This window comes from Oryctolagus cuniculus, chromosome 7, assembly GCF_051225735.1.
Source record: "Oryctolagus cuniculus isolate XC-2025 breed Fujian yellow rabbit chromosome 7, ASM5122573v1, whole genome shotgun sequence".
NCBI classification, from domain to species: Eukaryota; Metazoa; Chordata; class Mammalia; order Lagomorpha; family Leporidae; genus Oryctolagus; species Oryctolagus cuniculus.
The window spans coordinates 39660139-39680043 of NC_142873.1; the positions used below are offsets into that span (position 1 = coordinate 39660139).

A 19905-nucleotide genomic window follows, 5' to 3' on the forward strand; every position below is an offset into this window, starting at 1 on the left:
GTAAAAGCCCAGGAAGGACATCCAAAGTAGTGTGTTGTTACTCTCATTAACACCTTTAATTAGAAAGAGGCTGGGAGAGGGTCAGGTGCAGGCCGGGAAGAAAATTAAACTATTGGCAAAACTGAAGTTTTTGTAGATTCCTCATGATCTCGATAATTATTCCCCCAGCAGTCATGAGTCACCTGCCCCACACATTCCTTGTGAAAACTCCTATATTGGGCACTAGACTCAGAAAATAGAGTCTTCTCCCGGCCCCCACTGTACAGCAAGTAGGAACAAATGCACGGTGGAGCAGAAAGCAATACCTGCAAGCGGTTACAGACGGCTGTAGCTCATGAAGGTCTGGGCTCATTCTGGGGCTAAATTGAGTGATGAGATGATTGGCGTCTCTAGGGAACAGAAGGTAAAAGAAGGCTTTTAAGCGTGGTTGAGATAACTTGAACACGGATTTATATAAGAGGAGAAAGTACTCACAGTGTCAGGGAAGTTATTAAATTTTTCCTGTGTTGATCTTGTTTCCCCTGATAGTTCTAAAGTTCTGTGATGACAGAAACCACATCATACTTCTCTATGTTCCTCTGTGATGGTGGTGAATGAAGGGCAGGGTGTGTGTGTGTGTGTGTGTGTGTGATTTGAAAAGGTGTATTTGGCAAGTCTTTATTCCAAATACAAACCACAGAAAATGAAGTGCAACAAAGCTTCTTTATTGGCTGCAGTTTTCTTATTGGATGCTGGGCTTATATAGGCAATAGAGTGAGAACGTACGATTAGGGACATGGTTGGTTCATACCTAGTAGCAATTATGGAACTACCATATATTGGGCAGATAGACTTTGTATCAGCTCTGTGCTAAGTCTTTTGCATGTGTTATCCTTCTAATATTTATAACAACCTTGTGACGTGATTATTGATTGATTCAAAATATACTGAGTGCTTCAGTGTGTCCCGGATCAGGCTGAAAGGACCCGGAGTGATGCTGTGCACTTTGTATGAAACTCATCAACTCTTTTCTCTGCGTGGGCGAAGGTGGTGATAATGAGCTAATTATGGGCAGGAGTTGGTGAGCAGGTTTGCTGGATGCCAGCAGGGAGTCGGTGGTAGCCATGGTGAGATGTGAGTTGATGGGAGGGCTGAGAGCAGTTGTTGGGGGTGCCTTGAGCAGAGCTGAGAAGGTGGAATGATGAGGAATTGCCACAGATTTCTGGATGGGGACTGAGGGAGGGTAATGCATTCATCCACGGAAAGAACAAAGGCAGGGTGAAGCCGGGAGAGGGCTCACGCACCTGGGCATGGCCACAGTCCACCCCAACCTCAGGGTGGTATCTTTTCTGGCATGTGGGACTGCCCCCTTCAGAGCTAAAGGCAAAGAATGGTTTTGGCAGGATCCAGAGTTCCCAGCCTTGCCGTCCAGGGCAAGGTGGAACGGGAAGAGCAGCTTGCTGCATAGCCACGAGCACCTCATAAGTGGGCAGCTTACCCGGCTTTATAGAGGCCTGGGCAGGAAGGACGAGAGCTCAGGAGGATTCCTTATGGGGCAATCACATTTCCACCCAGCCTGTGCCACTCATCTTAATGACGGCTCAAGACATGGCAGCTTGGGAATCTGGCTTTGGGAAGCCTTGAGGGATATGCCTGTTCTTTCAGAGATGGGGTAGAGGGAGCCAGTTTCGATGGTCTGCTCTCTAGGAATCTGCTAACCACGGTGGAACTGCCCAAAGCATGGGTAGCTGTTTGCCCCGGGACTAATGAGACAACCTCCACCTGTTGCCCTTTACAAGGGAGGCAGGGAGCCACAGTTGTCCCTTGGCCCAGGGGCTTTGAAACTGGAAGAACTGTGACGAAGCAACAGCAGTAGGAAAGCCGGGCTCAGGATCCCTGCATTCAAATCCTGTTGGTGTTTTCACTGGCAAGGCCCTGGAGCTCCATGGGCATCCGTTTCCTCATTATAATATGTGTCTCGTGAGCTGTTGTGGTGGTTCTCCAGGCTAATCCATGGGAACGCATCTTACCATCAATGAAGCATTTTACACACGCGAATTGTTCTGTGTTCACGCAGTGCCAGGTTCACCTTGCCCCATGTTAAAAGGAATCTGGAAGGGGTTAGGGGAGATCCTTGCGCAAGGCTGGGACACCAGAAACCATTTCACAGGGTCCTTCTTTTCCTGCAGGCACGAGAAGCAGAGTTTGAGGCCGAGCAGGAGAGAATCCGGAGGGAGAAAGAGAAGGAGATCACCCGTCTGAGGGCCATGCAGGAGAAGGCCCAGGATTACCAGGCGGAACAGGTGCCTCCCCTCTGCCGCACCCACTCCCTTCACCATTCCCTGGACAGCCTGCAGAATGGCCTCAGGAGGGGGCGATGTAGAGGAGAGGGTGCAGGTTATCCAGACTCCAGTAGTCTGAGAAGGCAGGAGTGAGCTCCCAGCGATGGCAGCAAGCGCTGAGCAGTGCCTTGTGTGCTTAAGGTTGAGAGAAAGTTTTCCACTGCTACGACCTCAAGCCACCAGTGAAATGTGTCACCAGAGGAAACTGTGGCATCTCCATCATTAGAGTTTTTAAAATTAGAAGCAATTGCGGGACTGCCTGCAGGTACAGGGAGAAAATTGGAATAAGCGTGGTGGAAGGACAAGATGACCCCTCGGGGTATCTTCTGACCTGGAAGTTCTGTGACAAGAACTGCATTTATTCTCTCCTAGAATAACTTGCTGCCGGGGACGTTGACGGTGCTGCTCGAAGCAGACTGTGTCAGGGTCTGTTAGCAGGTGTCTTCCTAAAGGCACCCGGTCTGTACCCGAGATGACTTTTGTGCCCTACCGGGTGCCCTACTCTGTCCTTTCCCAGGATGCCTTGCGGGCCAAGCGCAACCAGGAGGTTGCAGACCGAGAGTGGCGCAAAAAGGAAAAGGAAAATGCGCAGAAGAAGATAGAGACAGAGGCCACGCTGCGGAAAACTCGACTGGAGCAGGTGGCTTTCAAGGAGCACACCCTGGCGGTCCAGGTGCAGCGGGACCGAGACGAGTTCGAGAGGATTCTTCGGTAGGAGGCGCCTAGAGCCCCGGGTTCCTTTCCTTGTGTTGTAGCAGGGATGGTCTGTACAGGATAGAGGGAAGCTTTCTGGCACCTTATCCAATGGACACCTGTCCATCTTTGCTGGGTTGGCGTTGCTCTAACTACATGGTGGTTGAAATATTTCAAAGCTACCTGAACCAAGAATTTCATGAGAAGAGAATTGGAAAATATCCCTGGCAAGTGTCTAGGAATTGGAGATTATTGGGATTATTTACCTTAGAGCAGTGAAGGTATAAGTAAAGGTGTGTTCATTCCTTGGTACCTGAGGGGTATTGGTCCCAGGTCCCTGACCTAAGATGCCAAACTTGGCAGATGTTCTAGTGCTTTCTATGAAATGACATAGTATTGTCATCTGACCTATGTACATATTCCTGAACATTTGATTTTTTTTTTTTAAGATTTATGGGGCCGGTGCTGTGGCACAGCGGGTTAATGCCCTGGCCTGAGGCACCGGCGTCCCATATGGGTGCCAGTTAAAGACCCGGCTGCTCCACTTCCAATCCAGCTCTCTGCTATGGCTTGGGATAGCAGTGGAGGATGGCCCATGTGCTTGGGCCCTGCATCCACGTGGGAGACCCAGAAGAAACTCCTGGCTCCTGGCTTCAATCGGCGCAGTTCCAGCCATTGTGGCCAGTTGGGGAGTGAACATCAGATGGAAGACCTCTCTCTCTCTCTCTCTGCCTCTCTCTGGATAACTCTGACTTTCAAGTAAAAAATAAATAAATCTTTTGAAAAAGATTTATTTATTTGAAAGTCAGACTTACACAGAGAGAGGAAAGGCAGAGACAGAGAGAGAGAGAGAGAGAGGTCTTACATCTGCTGGTTTACTTCCCAACTGGCCACAACGGCTGGAGCTGTGCTGATCTGAAGCCAGGAGCCAGGAGTTTCTCCCGGGTCTCCCACATGGATGCAGGGGCCTAAGGACTTGGGCCATCTTCTACTGCTTTTCCAGGCCATAGCAGAGAGCTGGATTGGAAGTGGAGCAGCTGGGACTTGAACTGGCGCCCATATGGGATGCTGGCACTTCAGGCCAGGGCATTAACCTACTGTGCCACAGCATAGGCCCCAATGAGCACTTGCTTTTTTAAATTATATAATACTAAATTTTTACCCAATACATTAAAATTGTACATGGGGCACCATGGGTTGTCTAGAGACGTGTATACATTATAGAATGCTCAAATCAAGGTAAGTCCTGTATAGTTTAAATTATCTCTAAGATTACTTACAATCCATAAGCCAATGACAACTGCCATTGACATTGTACTTAGTATTGTAAATGGTTCTTTTACTGTGGCAAGAAAAAATAACAGTCTGTACATAATCAATACAGATGCAACTTTTTCCTGTTTTGATCTGCGGCCGGTTGAGTTCATGGATGTGGAATCACGGATATAGAGGGCCTACTGTCTGAATCTGGTTCCTTCTGACCCTTTCCTGCATGTCCCTCTGCAAGTCAGGGGCAAAGCTGCAGCAGAAGAGGCGTAGGGAATACAGAGAGAACTCCAGACGCTGCACGCTGAGTCACTGGAGGGGAACCTTAGAACAGGGCTTTGCCATCCATTCTCAGATGGGTGCTAAGCACAGGAACCCTAGGCTCTGCTGGATGCCATGGAGGACTTGAGAAATGAGCAAAGCCCTGCCCTCGCCCATTCCACAGGCAGGCTGTGAGAGATCCGAGTGTGGAGGGACCTCACCTGTGTGTCTCCACCTTTGCTGCTGCACAGTACTTCATCCTTTTGTTTTGTTCTCCCTTTTGTAAGTGGAAGCTGAGCATTCACGCTCTCACTGCTTTGTCCCTTCCCCAGCGCAGTCAGCATGCACAGCTGCCAGTGGTTTCCCTCCCTGCTCTGCTTTCTTCCAGTTAGATCTGGGACCACCAGGCCTGACCCCCGGGGGAGATCCTGGGGGTGTTCTTATGGCCTAACTGGGAACAACCAGATCAGAATGTTTCAAAAGACGAAGGAAATTTGAATTGATGGGGATACCAAATGATACCCAAGGAAGTAGGGACTGGATGGTGGAGCGACGGTGGAGCTCAGCTTTCTGGGTGTTCAGGCTCCAGGCCCTTCTTGGTACTGCCTCAGTTAGTTGCATGCCAGACCAGGCTACTCTGAGCCCTAGCAGAGGCAGAGCAGAGCAGCAGGAGCCCCCATCCTTGCCATAGCCAGACCCCCGGGCTGTGGGCGCCAGCCTGCCCCTCTGGCTGTGATGCCCCACCCCACCCCCTTTTTAAAAAATATATTTATTTATGTGAAAGGCAGAGTTACAGAGAGGCAGAGACAGAGGAAAAGAGAGAGAGAGGTCTTCCATCCGATAGTTCACTCTCCAGATGGCTGCAACGGCCAGAGCTGGGTCCATCCAAAGCCAGGAACCGGGAGCTTCTTCCGGGTCCCCCACACAGCTGCAGGAGCTCAAGGACTTGGGCCATCCTCTACTGCTTTCCCAGGCCAGGGCAGAGAGCTGGATTGGAAGTGGAGCAGCCGGGACTCAAACCGGCGCCCACATGGGATGCCAGCACTGCAAGTGACAGCTTTACCTGCTACACCACAGCGCCAGCCCCTGTGATGCCCTTTGGTTCTGTAGCTTCCTCTGCCCCCAGGGGTGTGCCGTGGTCACTGGACACCTAGTGAGGAAAGCAGCTTCCTAGATGCCCCCGGAGATTCTGCCCTTGGGCTCCAGACTGCCTTCCAGATGTCTCCCCTCTTCTCCCTGGCCTCCATGCCCTTGCACATCTGTGTGCCTTGAGTAGGCACTAATAAATATTAATGAGATGAAATTAAGGTCTTACTTTTGCAGCTGACCCATTTGTTTCTGCTTTGCTTGGTTTACCTGAAGCATACACACTAGCCCGTTATTAAAGCTATAGCAACCCTTTGGAGAAGTTCAACTTCACCCTCTGCTGCGGGTTACCATCTAGACCTAGTACCTCCAGGCCCATGTGGCCAACATTGCACGTGTCTGCACTCTGGGGGCATCTCTGCTACAGCCGGTGATCCAGCTGTTCCGACTTCCGAAGCATGGCCTCCTGCAAGGCCTATAAATGGGCTTAATGCTTCCGGACAGAGGGAGGCCCTGAACTCCTAGCATGTTGACTATGCAGAGCTAGCCAACCTACCCTACCCAGTGGTTCTTAGAAATACCTGCGAGCTTTTGAAAACTTCTGGTGCCCAGGCTCTGCCTCCACAGATTGTGGTTTAAATGGTCTAGGGTGAGGCCCAGGCAGCAGTATTTTTAGGAAGTTTCCAGGGGATTCTAAAACCTGCCAGTTTCCTCACCTGGGGGAGTAACCAGACTCTTCCCCATTCCTGTCCCTGGAGCTCTCTGATGACCCTGGGAACACCCTTCCCCCAAACCTTGCCACACTTGCCTCTCTTCTCAGGAGGAAATTTCTATAAAAAGGAAAACTATGGCAAAGCAAAGAGGGGGCCTTCCTGTTGCCACGGGTGGATAGTGGGCAGTGGGTTCTCAGTGTCTGAGAACAGAGGGGTGGAGAGGCCAGCAGTTCTCTTCTCCCAAACTGGGAGGTCTCTGTGGGAGGGGCAGATTTTAGGAAGTATTTACCTGGTGGAAGGAATTGCTGGGAGTGGGAAAACAACATAAGAATAGTGGATCACGGAGGATGGCTAAATAGAAATGAGCAGGTGTGGCGATGCTTTCTGTATCTTTGTTGGGGGGCAAGTGACCCTAGGGGAGCATAGCAGTTGAGACAGACCCGCCCAGGACGAGTTAATGTTTTGTTTTTGCTTTTGATTACACTGAGGGAGAAATCAGGTATTCGCTTAAGATGGCCTATGGCCGCATCTCCTCTGAGATGTGAATACATTCCACCTGAATTTTTTTTTCTGAGCCTATCTGGTTGCCGTTAGTGCTTTTCTCCCTGATGTCTGGGTCTGTGCAGTGTTCTTGTGGAAGAAGCTTCCAAGAGGAGTTTGGACAGGTGGATTAATAGGACAACCATGGGCCGGCGCTGTGCTGTAGAGGGTTAACGGCCTGGCCTGAAGCGCCAGCATCCCATATAGGTGCCGGTTCTAGTCCCGGCTGCTCCACTTCCAATCCAGCTCTCTGCTATGGCCTGGAAAAGCAGTAGAAGATGGCCCAAGTCCTTGGGCCCCTGCACCTATGTGGGAGACCTGAAAGAAGCTCCTGGCTCTGGCTTCGGATCAGCGCAGCTCCGGCTGTTGCGGCCAATTGGGGAGTGAACCATCGAATGGAAGACCTCTCTCTCTCTCTCTCTCTCTCTCTCTGCCTTTCTTCTCTCTGTGTATAACTTTGACTTTCAAATAAATAAATGAATCTTTAAAAAAAATAGGACAACCGGCCGGCGCCGTGGCTCACTAGGCTAATCCTCCACCTCGCGGCGCCGGCACACTGGGTTCTAGTCCCGGTCGGGGCGCCGGATTCTGTCCCGGTTGCCCCTCTTCCAGGCCAGCTCTCTGCTATGGCCAGGGAGTGCAGTGGAGGATGGCCCAGGTGCTTGGGCCCTGCACCCCATGGGAGACCAGGAAAAGCACCTGGATCCTGGTTCCTGCCATCGGATCAGCGCGGTGCGCCGGCTGCAGCGGCGGCCATTGGAGGGTGAACCAACGGCAAAGGAAGACCTTTCTCTCTCTGTCTCTCTCACTGTCCACTCTGCCTGTCAAAAAAAAAAAAAAAAATAGGACAACCAAGAGCAGGCTGAACTCCTTCCTTCTCTCAGCAACCAGGGAGAGCTAGTGCCACAGACTCAATCGCTTCTTTTAACCTTCTAAGCATCCCCTTGCAGGCTTGATTAAGGTTGTCACTTCTGTTAGAGAGGAAAGGAAAGAAGAGAGACGTCTTAGAACAGTCGGGAGAGGGGTTATGCATTGTTATGAAGGGAGAGTAGGACCAATGATTGCTTCCAGTGGATGAGATCCTGAGTACAGGACTAGCTACATGATTTTCAGGACCCAGCAAAGAATGAGAATGTGGAGCCCCTTGTTCAAAGACACAAACGTTAAGTCCCTTCTAAGCATGCCCCTGCCAGACAGTGGCCGGCCCTGGCTGCTGGGAGCAGGTGCATGCACATTGGGGCTCTGGGGGCTGATCTCTGAGCTGCAGAACAGGGCTGGAGCCTGGAGGGGCAGAGGTCTCTGCCCAGTGGAGAAGCCCATGCAGGAGGCTCCCTCAGCACCTTTCCTCTGTGGGGCCGGCTGGGCCGTGTCCATCCGTATCCTGCGTCCTCCCCCAGGGCTCAGAGAGAGCAGATCGAGAAGGAGCGTCTGGAGGAGGAGAAAAAGGCCACGGGGCGCTTACAGCATGCCAACGAGCTCCGGCGCCAGGTGCGCGAGAACCAGCAGAAGCAGGTGCAGAGCCGCATCGCCACCTTCGAGGAGGGCCGGCGCCTCAAAGAGGAGGCGCAGAAGCGGCGTGAGCGCATTGAGGACATCAAGAAGAAGAAACTGGAAGAGCTGAGGTGCGCTGGAATCACTTCTTACCCCAGCACCTCCCCCCCCCAGAGTTGGCTGGGCAGACGGATGAAGGGCCGCAGCCTAGGTGCCAGGGAGGGACCCTTCTCCCCACTTGGGACTCGCCCCTCTGAAGCCAAGCGCCTGGGACTTGGCCTTCCGGCTCTTCGGGAACTCCTTGGGGGAGGGCTGGGACCTTGATACAAATGGGGGTGGGTTGCTGGAGCCAGGTTGGGGCCGCAGATCTCTGTAAATCCTGCCCTGTGCCTGCCTGCTTCCTCCTGTCTCCTCTCCGGTCTGTCCGGCTCATCCCCTTACACCTGCCCTCCGTTCCTCCGGCAGAGCCACGGGCCTTCCTGAGAAGTACTGCATTGAAGCTGAACGCAAGGCTAACATCCTGCCGGCTACCTCTGTGAACTGAGTGGGAGCCTCCATCGCGGGGCAGATTCTGCCCTGTCTCTGGGTGTCCACAATTGCTGCTAACCTAGACATTTCACAGTTACAGATTAAATCTATTCTACTTCTCTAGGGAACGGCTCAGCTTTCTTGTTGTGGGGATGTGGCTACTCCGGGCATGAGGACACTCGGGGTGACACTCGGGGTCAGGGATGGGAGAATGCTCTCTCATGACTCTGTTGGCCCAGCGTCTCCTTTTGTGATCTCCTGGGATGTCCACTTAGAGGGCAGTTTGGCTCCCTGCCCCACGCCCAGTTCAGAGGCATTGCAGGGCCCTGATGCTGAGCTAGGTGATGCTCTCAGGGAGGGGCAGGGACTAGGGCTGAGCTGGGCAGGGCTGAGGAGGGAGGGACTAGGGCTGCCTGAGGCAGAGCTCTTGCCTGGCTCCCAGCCATGACTCAGACTACATCTGTGCAGGGGTGGCGTTTGAACCTAGGGCATCCTGCTGCTGTCTCCACCCTCTTGTGCCAGAGAGGCAGTGCTGCAGCACAGACACCTGCCTCAGCCCGTTCAGGGCACACCCAGGGCCCAGCACGCCTCAGTCCATCCACCCAGTCCTGAAATACAGCTGCCCCTTCCTCAGCTCACCTCACTGCTGTAAGTGGGGTTCCCCAAAGCCGTGTTCACCAGCTTTTACTTTCCTCACTCTTTTCCAAAGCCAGGAGCCAGGGGCTTCTTCCTGGTCTCCCACGCGGGTGCAGGGGCCCAAGGACTTGGGCCATCTTCTACTGCTTTTCCAGGCCATAGCAGAGAGCTGGATCAGAAGTGGAGCAGCCAAGACTCGAACAAGTGCCCATATGGGATGCAGGCACTGCAGGCAATGGCTTTACCCGCTGCACCACAGTGCTGGCCCTGACTTTCCTCACTTTTCAAAAGTTATTTAAAGATTTATTTATTTATTTGGAAGTCAGCATTAACAGAAAGAGAGAGGGATCTTCCATCTGCTGGTTCACTCCCCAAATGGCCACAACGGCCAGGGCTGGGCCAGGCTGAAATCAGGAGCCAGGAGTTTCATCCAGGTCTCCAATATGGGTGCAGGGGCCCAAGCACTCGGGCCATCTGCTGCTGCTTTCCAGGCATGTTGGCAGGGAGCTTGGATCGGAAGTGGGGCAGCCGGGACTTGAACAGGAACCCATAAGGGACTCTGGCAGTGCTGGTGGCGGCTTTACCCACTGCGCCATAACGCGGGCCCCTGCTTTCCTCACTTTGCCCCAGACTACTCTTTATTCCCTTTGCACTCGTGCAAGTAGGTGTTGAGTTCCTGCCACGTGCCAGCTGCGTTCTAGGCACTCAGGGAATACAGCACACCCGCTCCCACCCTCCTGAAAGCCTCCCATTTGGGCCAGTCTGCGCCTGCCTTGTCCCTGCAGGATGCTGCCCGTCAAATTTATTGTCCTTTTAAAGTGGTCTCAGCCTTTTCTGCAGGACTCTGGTTGTCTGGCTCCCATTTGGGGCTGGAGTGCCGGCTGCCAGCGATGGAGCCGCTTCCTTGTCTTGGAGGGGAAAGGTCTTTCTTGCAGCTGCCATCAGCCTGGCACTGTGCTATCCCTCCAGCCACCTCCCCTCTCCGGGTTTGCCCCTCTTCTCAGCTCCTCAGCCTGGTCTTGTCTTCCTGGACAGGTCCTGCACCACAGGGGGCAGAGGACAGCTGCTGGGCGCGTCCCGGGTGTTTACAACGCCAGGTTACAAGGGCCTCAGGCAAGAGTCCTCTTTTCATAGGGCCCAGGGAGAGTCAGCAAGCTGCTTCCTGTGCTTCCTCTCCCTCAGGACAGCTGCCCCAGGCACCTCCTTCCCCTTCCCCACTGGGGAAGACTGTTGCCTCACCCAACCAGGCAGGCAGCTCCGGCAGCTGTTTGGGGAAGGGGCTTTCTCACCTTCCCAACTCAGTCCTCCTAACTGCAACCTTCCTTCCCTGGGAAACCGATGCTTTCCTCCTTAGGGCCTTTGGGAAGACACGGCACCCAGCCTGGATGGGAGAGAAGGCATGGCAATGCTGTGGAAGTCTCGGTCATCTTTCTACAGCTGGTGCACTGGTGTGGGTTTTCCATGAATGTAACCTATTACTCAGGTGATATCTGCAGGAACCAAAGAAGAAGAAGCCCTTAGCTATTTTAAGGGGGTCTCCCAGGAGAAAAAAAAAAAAAAAAGAGCCTTGGATTCTTGGAATTTACCCAGTCATGCATCTCAGGGCTGGAAAGAGTGAGCCTCTGTGGCACGCTGGTCAAAGGGGGTGCATGTTCCATACAGATTGCTGACTTCTGAGTCCATGGAGAGAAAACCAGGCCGAGTTCACAGATTGAAAGCAAGGGAAGCATTCGACCAGAGATGCTCTGGTGAGAACGCAAGCGTGTGGGGCCTGGCAGATCTGGACAGGGCCTGGACACAGGGCAGTGATAGGTAACATGGATAAAGGTCTGGCTTCGGGAAGGGAGAACGTGGCTGCCTCCGAGCAGGTGCACATCGTTTGGGAGAGAATCTCAGAGTTCTGCCACCAGGGCGGGCCCCTCCGCTCTCATCAGGAACTCTATCCATCTTGGAAGCAGCTCACAATGTGAAAGATTTCTTCTTTCAGGATTCCTGAGAAGCCTTGCCCAGGCTTCTGCAGGCTCCAGGACCAGCTAGTCCCTTGAAGAGGGACCCTCCTGAGTGCCAGGTGGGCAGTTGGGATCTGCAGCCAGCCAGCTCTACCTGGGCTTCTTTATAAACCCTCTACCCCCTCATTCAGGAGTGGCCGTGGGGATAATTACAGAGAGAAGTGCCCTCGCTCTTGGCAGGGGCTGGCAGGGGCAGGTGATGTAAGAGTGGTGAGTGGTGGCAGAGGCCGCAGGGGGCTGTGTAAGCCCAGCTTGCAGAAGGGGTTGTGCCCAGAGACAGAGAGGAAGGTGTTCATTCTGTTGACTTGAGCAGGCCCCAGGCCAGGGAGGCAGCAGCAGCCAGCCTCCCTCTTGCTGTTCGAGGTTGGGGCTTTGGGAGCCATGCTTTCTGCCAAGGAAGCTTCAGCCTGCCCTCCCCGTGCTCAGAGGTGGAAATGAACTCTGTGCACCTCTCAAGCCACAGAAGCAGCCCGGGTATGTCTGGGAGGCTGCAAGAGGATTGCAGTGGTGCTGGGGAAATGGGAGATGCCATTTAATGCACTGTCTTTGTTCATGTGAAAATGCTTAAAAAAAAAAAAAAAAAAAAGCTCCCAAGATCCTGTTGACTTTGTTGTATGGGATCCTGATTCCTTTGTGTCTTCCGTTACTTATAAAGGTACATGTACATTTGTAAGCCCCCAAAGACTTCTGAGCCCCCAGTCTTCTGTGCTTGAGGTCTCCCAGTCATTTCAGAATCCGGCCTGGACAATCCACGGGTCGGGCTCCACCTTGCAGCTCTGACTCAGATCTCCATGGCACAGCCCCTGGCTCCTGGTTGGGCTCCAGGCCCTACCTGCCTGCCTGCATCAACTGCCCACACCATGTGCTGCTGTGGCGTGGAGGCAGCCTCAGAACCTTTGCACCTGCCGCAGAAGCAGCTCCAGTTGGGTGGTGACTCAGCAGCCTGCCTGAGTGGCAGCCAAGCCAGGCTGTCCCTGACTCAGTGAGGGGCTGGGATGTCCTCCATCGCCCCTGAAAGCCTCGGCACCCCCATCTGTGACTTGGGTTATGGCTGGCCATTAATTGGTCTCAGTAAAAGCACTCTTATTGGGCTCAGATGAAAGGAGTTCAAAGAGTTCAAAGCCAGATGGGGCTTTTGGGGTGAGGAAGGGTGGCAAGCTGTTCAGGTGACAGCACAGGGAGACGCTGCAGCCCCAGACAAGAAGTCTGGGTGCAGGGGCTGTGGGGCACAGGCAGAGTTCCTTACTCTGTTTTCTCACTCTCAGCCCTCCTAACTGCTCCTCTGCAGTGTGGGAGCCTGGGGGGCACCTATGGGTGCTTACTCCAGACCGACGGTCTCTTCCTATCCTAGGCTGCTGCTGCCCAAGGCACCCTGCCCTCCCTATGGGTCTGAGATATACTGGGAGAAATCGCACTTACCAAAAATCTTCATTTCCAGCGTCGGAGTCATCCTTGATCTAGCTGGCTTTTTTTTTTTGACAGGCAAAGTTAGACAGTGACAGAGAGACAGAGAGAAAGGTCTTCCTTCCGTTGCTTCACCCCCAAATGGCCACTACGGCCGGCGCTGCGCCGATCCGAAGCCAGGAGCCAGGTGCTTCCTCCTGGTCTCCCATGCGGGTGCAGGGCCCAAGCACGTGGGCCATCCTCCACTGCCTTCCCGGGCAGAGAGCTGGACCGGAAGAGGAGCAACCGGGACAGAATCCAGTGCCCCAACTGGGACTAGAACCCGGGGTGCCAGCGCCACAGGCAGAGGATTAGCCAAGTGAGCCGCGGCATGGCTGGCTTTAACTCACTCAGCCTCCCTCTGTCTCAGCTGCCCCAGCTCATGCCTCTCCCCAGGGTGAAAGCTCTGTGTCTCATTCTTCGTGTTCAGAGAGTCCCCTTGGGAAGAGGCGGCTGTCAGCTCAGTGCTTTTGGCAACTGTTGTCTTTAAAGATTTATTTGTTTACTTGAAAGGCTGAGTTACAGAGAGAGAGAGAGAGGAAGAGACAGAGGGAAATAGGGGCAGGGGAGAGAGATCGATCTTCCATCTGCTGGTTCACTCCCCAAATGGCTGCAACAGCTGGGCCTGGGCCAGGCTGAAGCCAGGAGCCAGGAGCTTCTTCTGGGTCCCCCAGATGGGCACAGAGGCCCAACGACTTGGGCCATCTTCTGCTGCTTTCCCAAATGCATTAGCAGGGATCTGGATGGAGCAGCTGGGTCTCAAACCGGTGCCCATATGGGATTCCGGCATCGCAGGCAGCGGCTTTACCCGTTATGCCATAACACCGGCCTCTGCTTTTAAAAACTGCAAGACTAGGACAGAATTATCATTAAGGTTTTGGGCAGAGAAAGGAGAGTTCAGGGAGTGGCAGTGGGGAGCAGAAGGGTCTGGGGCTTGAAAGAAACTGCTCAGGGCCAGGGAACTGACCTGCATGGATCCTGGAGGAAGCCTTGTCCCTGGGCTCTTGGGGGTGAGCACCAAATCACAGAATCTCAAGGTTGGATGGGACCTCAAAGACCTACTGATGCTTGCCTCTTCTCTGTGAATGCTACTCAAATGAATGGTCTCCGTTTGCATACCCCAAGAGACAGGGTGCTCACTACCTAATAAAGCAGCCCAAACCATCTCAGACCAGACCTGACGTTTGGGAAAATCTTGAGGGTGAGTCAGTGTGCTGTCCCAAGCAGCCAGTGCATGGCTCTGGTTCTGCTCTCCAGGGCCGCACAAAACAAGCCAAGGCTCCTTTCTAAGACGTCCCTTTTCAGAGGACCCCCACCCCAGCCACTGTGCAGCCTGACTCCACGTCGGGAGGCACCTGGTGCTCCGGAAAAGCAGGGCTCTGCTGAACACTGCAGGGAGAAGATGCCGAAGGCAGGAAACTGCGAGAAGCAGGGATTTTTTTTGAATTTTCCCCTTGAGCTGGGCCTGCTGACTCCTCCCTTTCTCCTGGCAGTGCTGCGTGGCCCTCTGAGCTCCGCCTACTCTGGCTACTCTGGCATCACCTTCCTCCCCTGGTGTCCAGGCAACAGGAAACAAACAGGGAGGACAGAGTGAAAACCAGTTTGGACGGGCTTAGAGGGGAAGGCTTTCAATGTGACGCACATCCGGCGTTCCCCTGGCGCCTCTGGCTCCCACACACCTTCCTGTGCAGCTGTGCGGCTTGGGGAGGGGGTGTAAGGCAGGCCTTCGGGGCGCCCGTGGAGGCGGAGCAGGATCACGGTTCCGTTCTGCAGGTATGGGTCAGTGACATTCAGGCAGCAAAATCAAAAGCAAATGTCACTTCTTCAAATTCAGAGATCCAAGTCCCATTAGGTATGTGGATTAATTCAGCACCAAGTGTCTCCTCTCTGTCTCTCCGGCCATCCAGGCAGATGCACGTTCAGGATGATTCGTCTTTGCTTACCTAATCCAGCCAGAGGGCTCCGAGCTCAGCGAGGTGCTCAGCTGCTCTGGACAGAGGTCCCAAGAACTTTCGTTCTCAAGGATCTTCCCTCTCCAGGCCTGAAAGAATTAGTCGCTGTTACTCTGGGATTCATCCTTTTTAACTGCGTCTGTCAGCGCCGTGGCCTATTTCGTGAGCCCTGAGCGTTTCTTCCAGCCACCTCTCTGTACCCAGTCCTCCCTCTGGCGCATGGTTGAGCTGCTTCACTTCACTGTTTCAACGTCATGTCCTGTGGGCTGGGCCTCGTGCCGCGTGCCCTGACCGCCCTGTGGGCCAGGTGCTCCTTCTTCTCTCATCTTCTTCCCCATGCAGGGGCCGCCCTGGAAGGACAGAGACCAAGTCCCCTCCATGACCGTTTCTCCAGGGCCTAGCACAAAGCCCTGTCACATGGGTGAGGGTTCTGCAGGATGTGGGTGATCTCAGCGAGGTGGGTGAAGACACCTTTTGCCTTCAAGATCTCTTAACTTGGTTTTGCTCAGCTCTTCCTCTTTGTCTCTGCTCACCCCCATGGTAACAGCTCAATTGATGACCCGCAGTCAACACCCTTTGCCATTGTTGTGCTTTGCTGGCATGGGGGAGGGGGAAATCCCTTTCAGGGATGGGGCCTGTGTTTCTGTTGTTTGCTCTTTTTGAGTTTGGGTCAGTCCTGAGACGCTGTTTCACGGGAGAGATCTGGGTATATTCAGACTCCCTCTCGGGCCCCTCTTTTGAATGGGCCTGTGGGAACCACTGAGGCTTAGAAAGCTGGAGCAAGGGCTTAGGGAGTCCCTGGGCCACTGTTGCCCAAAGCTCTTACCTGCCAGCCCTCATGTGGGCCTCAGCCCCTAACCCCAACCCACATCCTCAAACCTCCGCACACATGGCGTTCATCCCTCTCACTGTAACTAAGTAACCCTTCCTTGTCAGAGGGCAAACTGCTCCCACCACACCACTGGTGCCATCTCCAAGGCTCTGCCCTTCTTGTCCTACCCTGGCCCCACTGGGAAGTCCTCTATCCCCAATCCCTTTTGCTGAGAGCTGGGTGGAAAGAAAGCAGCTGTATGGGGCCAGTGCCATGGCACAGTAGGCTAATCCTCCACTTGAGGCACCAACATCCCATATGGGCGCCGGTTCTAGTCCTGGCTACTCCTCTTCCAATCCAGCTCTCTGCTGTGGCCTGGAAAAGCAGTAGAAGATGGACTGGGTGCTTGGGCCCCTGCACCCACATGAGAGACCAGGAGGAAGCACCTGGCTCCTGGCTAATGATCGGCACAGCTCTGGCCATTGCGGCCATTTGGGGAATGAACCAACAGAGGGAAGACTCTCCTTCTCACTGTCTGTAACTCTACCTCTCAAATAAATAAATCAAATCTTTTTTTACAAAAGAAAGCAGCGGTAGCACCTCGTGGCCTGTCCTGTACAACGCTGTCTAGCCACAACTGTTCAACACCACTGCCCCCAGACTCTGTTCTTGGAGGATTGCTCTCTCCAGGGGAGCTCCTCCCTGGGCAGCCAGGGGTGAGCCCAGGTCTCTGTGGGGACTTTGCACAGGGGGCTGAGGAGCCTGCTGGTTATTGGAAAGGGCCAAAGCTGAGAGCCTGGGAAGAGGGCTGGGGTGGGGAAGCCTGGGTAGGGGACGGCAGGGCTTACAGGGTTGGGTGGAGTTGCTCTGAAGGGGATTTTGGAGGAAGGGCAGGTGGGTGGCCTCTGCCTGTCCTTCCACAAGAGGTGCAGGCATTGGGCTGTACCCTACCTAAGGGGCAGCTGTTGGCTTCTCCTCTTCTGTGTCTCCGTTCATTCATTTCAAGGCCCCCGTCTTTGCTATTGTTTTAGAATAAAAGCAAATGTCACCTCCATCAGTGCTATGCTCCTCTGGACAATGCACAGAAGAGGAACACTTGTACTGGAGAGCTATGAATTCTTCAGGGGAAACAGGGGAAAGCAAGAGGCACTTGTAGAAATTCATGTGTTGGGTCCCGGACCATACCCTGGGCCTACCACTTCCTCTGTCTCTCTCTGAACCACTGGATGAACCACTTGCATTCTGCATGTGCCTCTGTCTCTACTCCTTAACTAATCTCTGTTTTTCCCAGTTTCTTCCTTTTCCCTCCTTGGGGACATTGAGGGAAGCCCCATAGTCTCCTGGATGTGTCTTGACCTTTATGGGGCCTGGAGGAGAATGGGGCATTCGGGTGAAGACGGTGGGGAGAACGCAGAGGGAGTAGGGAGGGGCCTCCCAGGAGTGGGCCCTCTCCTTTTGCTGAGGATATGCTCCAGAGACACACATGGGCTGTGGGCTGGCCCTAGGAAGGGGGCTGTGGGCTCTACCCATACCCAGCACCCTCACTCCCCCCAAGTTCTGCAGAGCTCCAGGCGCGGGTCAGGAAGGCTGGCAGCTGCTTTCATAGGCCCCAAACTGCAAGGAGGTGGCCACTAGCCCTTAGTAGGTCAGGGGGACCAATGAAGTACCCTGACTTCAGGTGCTGAGGGACCCCCGGGTGGTGCCTTCACAAGCAACTGTGCTTCTAGGGGCATCTAAGCCCTTGATAAACACCCCCCCCCCCCCGACTCCTATCTCCGAGGGTCAAAACCAGACTCTCCCGCCCCCTCATCCCAGTAAGTCTCCCACTGATGGACCCTGTCTTCCAGTTCACTTTGGTGTCAGAGCCCCCTTTATTGTCAATAACTTCCTCTCTCTTCTCCCCAAAAGCCTTTCTCAGAGCGTAACCAAGCTGTGAGCATTGGTGATGAAGCAGGACATCAGAGGTGACAATTATTATGGGATTAAGTCTCTCTATATACTCCTTAGGTAGGTTCAGGCACATCTGGATCCCTGTCCCAAGTCTTGGGGCACTAATCCCCATGTACCCTTGGGATTCTCCCAGAGTTAAGGGATGAACATCTCGTCAAACATATGAATACTCTTGGTCTCATACATCTTTTTTTTTTTTAAAGATCTATTTATTTATTTAAAAGGCAGAGGCAGAGAGAGAGAGAGAGAGAGAGAGAGAGAGAGAGAGAGATGTCTTCTATCTGCTTGTTCACTCCCCAAATGACTACAATGGCTGGAGATGAGCTGATCTGAAGCCAGGAGTTTCTTCCAGGTCTCCCACGTGGATGCAGCAGCTCAAGCTCTTGGGCCATCTTCTACTGCTTTTCCAGGCCATAGCAGAGAGCTGGATCAGAAGTGGAACAGCCGGGACTCGAACCCATGTCCATATGGGATGCTGGTGCTGCAGGCGGAGCTTAGTCCACTACGCCACAGCTCTGGCCCCTCTTGTAACCCATGTTTTAACCTTACCACATTAATTCAAATCCCAAACTCAATTCCAATCCAGTTGTAACCTCAATCCCAAATCAACCTCAACCTAGGCTTTGATATAGACCCAACTATAGGAGGTACTTCAAGAAAGTCTGTGGGCCAGCGCTGTGGTGCTGTAAGCTAAGTCTCCGCCTATGGTGCCAACATCCTATATGGCATCAGTTCAAGTCCTGGCTGTTCCTCTTCTGATCCAGCTCTCTGCTATGGCCTGAGAAAGCAGTGGAAGACAGCCTAAGTCCTTGGGCCCCTGAATCTGTGTGGGAGACCTGGATGAAGTTCCTGGTTCCTGGCTTTGTATCGGCTCAGCTCTGGCCATTAGGGACATTTGGGGAGTGAACCAGTAGGTGGAAAACCATTCTCTGTCTCTCTATCTCTCTCTCTGTTCGTAAATCTGCCTCTCAAATACATAAATAAATAAAATATTTAAATAAAATTTGTGGAAAATGGAATTAAGAGGTAAGCTTAATGTAGCTTTTTCACAATCCACATTTCCATGAACTTTTTGAAGACCCCTTGCATTCCCCAGTACAGCTGTAAATAAAACTAAAACCCAAATCGTCACCGTCACACAAATCCCAGCCGTAAACCCTAGCCCGTTCTAGGGCAATTCAAATGCTGACTGCAGTCTCAAAGCTGACTTCTATCTCATTCACAGTTTCAAGTAACCGGGGCCTGCACTGTGGTGCAGCGGGTTAAAGTCCTGGCCTGAAGTGCCGGCATCCCATACGGGCATCAGTTCTAGTCCCGGCTGCTCCTCTTCTGATCCAGCTCTCTGCTATGGCCTGGGAAAGCAGTAGAAGATGGCCCAAGTCCTTTGGCCCCTGCACCCGAGTGGGAGACCTGGAAGAAGCTCCTGCCTCCTGGCTTTGGATCGGTGCAGCTCTGGCCATCGCGGCCATCTGGGGAGTGAACCAACCAGAGGATGGAAGACCTCTCTGTCTCTACTTTGCTCTGTAACTCTTAATTTTTTTAAAGATTTATTTATTTATTTGAAAGGCAGATTTACAGAGAGGCAGAGGCAGAGAGAGAGGGAGGTCTTCCATCCACTTGTTCATTCCCAAGATGGCTGCAATGGCTGAAGAGCTGCACCGATTGGAAGCCAGGAGCCAGGAGCTTCCTCTGGGTCTCCCACGTGGATGCAAGGGCTCAAGCACTTGGGCCATCTTGCACTGCTTTCCTAGGCCATAGCAGAGAGCTGTATAGGAAGTGGAGCAGCTGGAACTCGAACTGGCACCCATATGGGATGCTGGCACTGCAGGTGATGGGTTTATCTGCTACACCACAGTGCCCGCCCCACTAACACCAATAACCTCAGTTCCAGCCTGCAGCCCAGCTCTAACATTAGCTCAAGTCCAGAACCCAGTGAAACCCCTGCTGTGCCTTGCAGTTTAAAGGAACTATGATCAGACCCCTTTCTTTCAGTCTCCCTCTTCCTAGTCCCACCTGGTTCCCCCTCTACCCACCTCTGAGCTGCTGTCCTTTCTCCCATGAGCAGGTCTAGTAACTCACACACCAAGTCCTTTTCTTGGACTACTTTGCCCTGGGAGCCAGCATGTGTGGGTGTCCCTCACCTCGGCCCCCGCGGCATCAGCTAGCTGAGCCTCCACGTTTCTCCAGGCTTCTGTTTCCCCATCT

General features: G+C 53.4%; 1 protein-coding gene and 1 long non-coding RNA gene across 22 annotated transcripts in view; one reads left to right on the forward strand and one right to left on the reverse strand.

Moving 5' to 3' along the window:
- The window catches only part of CFAP45 (cilia and flagella associated protein 45), a 37201-nt gene extending 20864 nt beyond the window's left edge, over positions 1–16337 (forward strand). For 6 of the 8 annotated variants that reach the window (XM_008264244.5, XM_089299733.1, XM_089299734.1 and 3 more), the window contains 4 exons: positions 2169–2282; positions 2839–3032; positions 8278–8502; positions 8837–9024. In XM_008264244.5, the coding sequence (XP_008262466.3) occupies positions 2169–2282; positions 2839–3032; positions 8278–8502; positions 8837–8915 (612 nt within the window). In that variant the 3' untranslated portion in view covers positions 8916–9024. Of the gene's footprint in view, positions 1–2168; positions 2283–2693; positions 3033–8277; positions 8503–8836; positions 14761–14894 lie in introns of those variants that run through there. The other 2 variants (XR_016210499.1, XM_089299732.1) reach the window with 2 other exon arrangements.
- LOC138850518 (uncharacterized) overlaps positions 1–19905 on the reverse strand; it is a 35127-nt gene that overhangs the window by 7080 nt on the left and 8142 nt on the right. For 3 of the 14 annotated variants that reach the window (XR_016210516.1, XR_016210503.1, XR_016210506.1), the window contains exons 3-4: positions 19842–19903; positions 17888–18124 (exon numbers count right to left, since the gene is read on the reverse strand). This is a non-coding gene — a long non-coding RNA (uncharacterized LOC138850518). Of the gene's footprint in view, positions 1–305; positions 390–13467; positions 15290–17887; positions 18125–18650; positions 19904–19905 lie in introns of those variants that run through there. The other 11 variants (XR_016210504.1, XR_016210511.1, XR_016210507.1 and 8 more) reach the window with 8 other exon arrangements.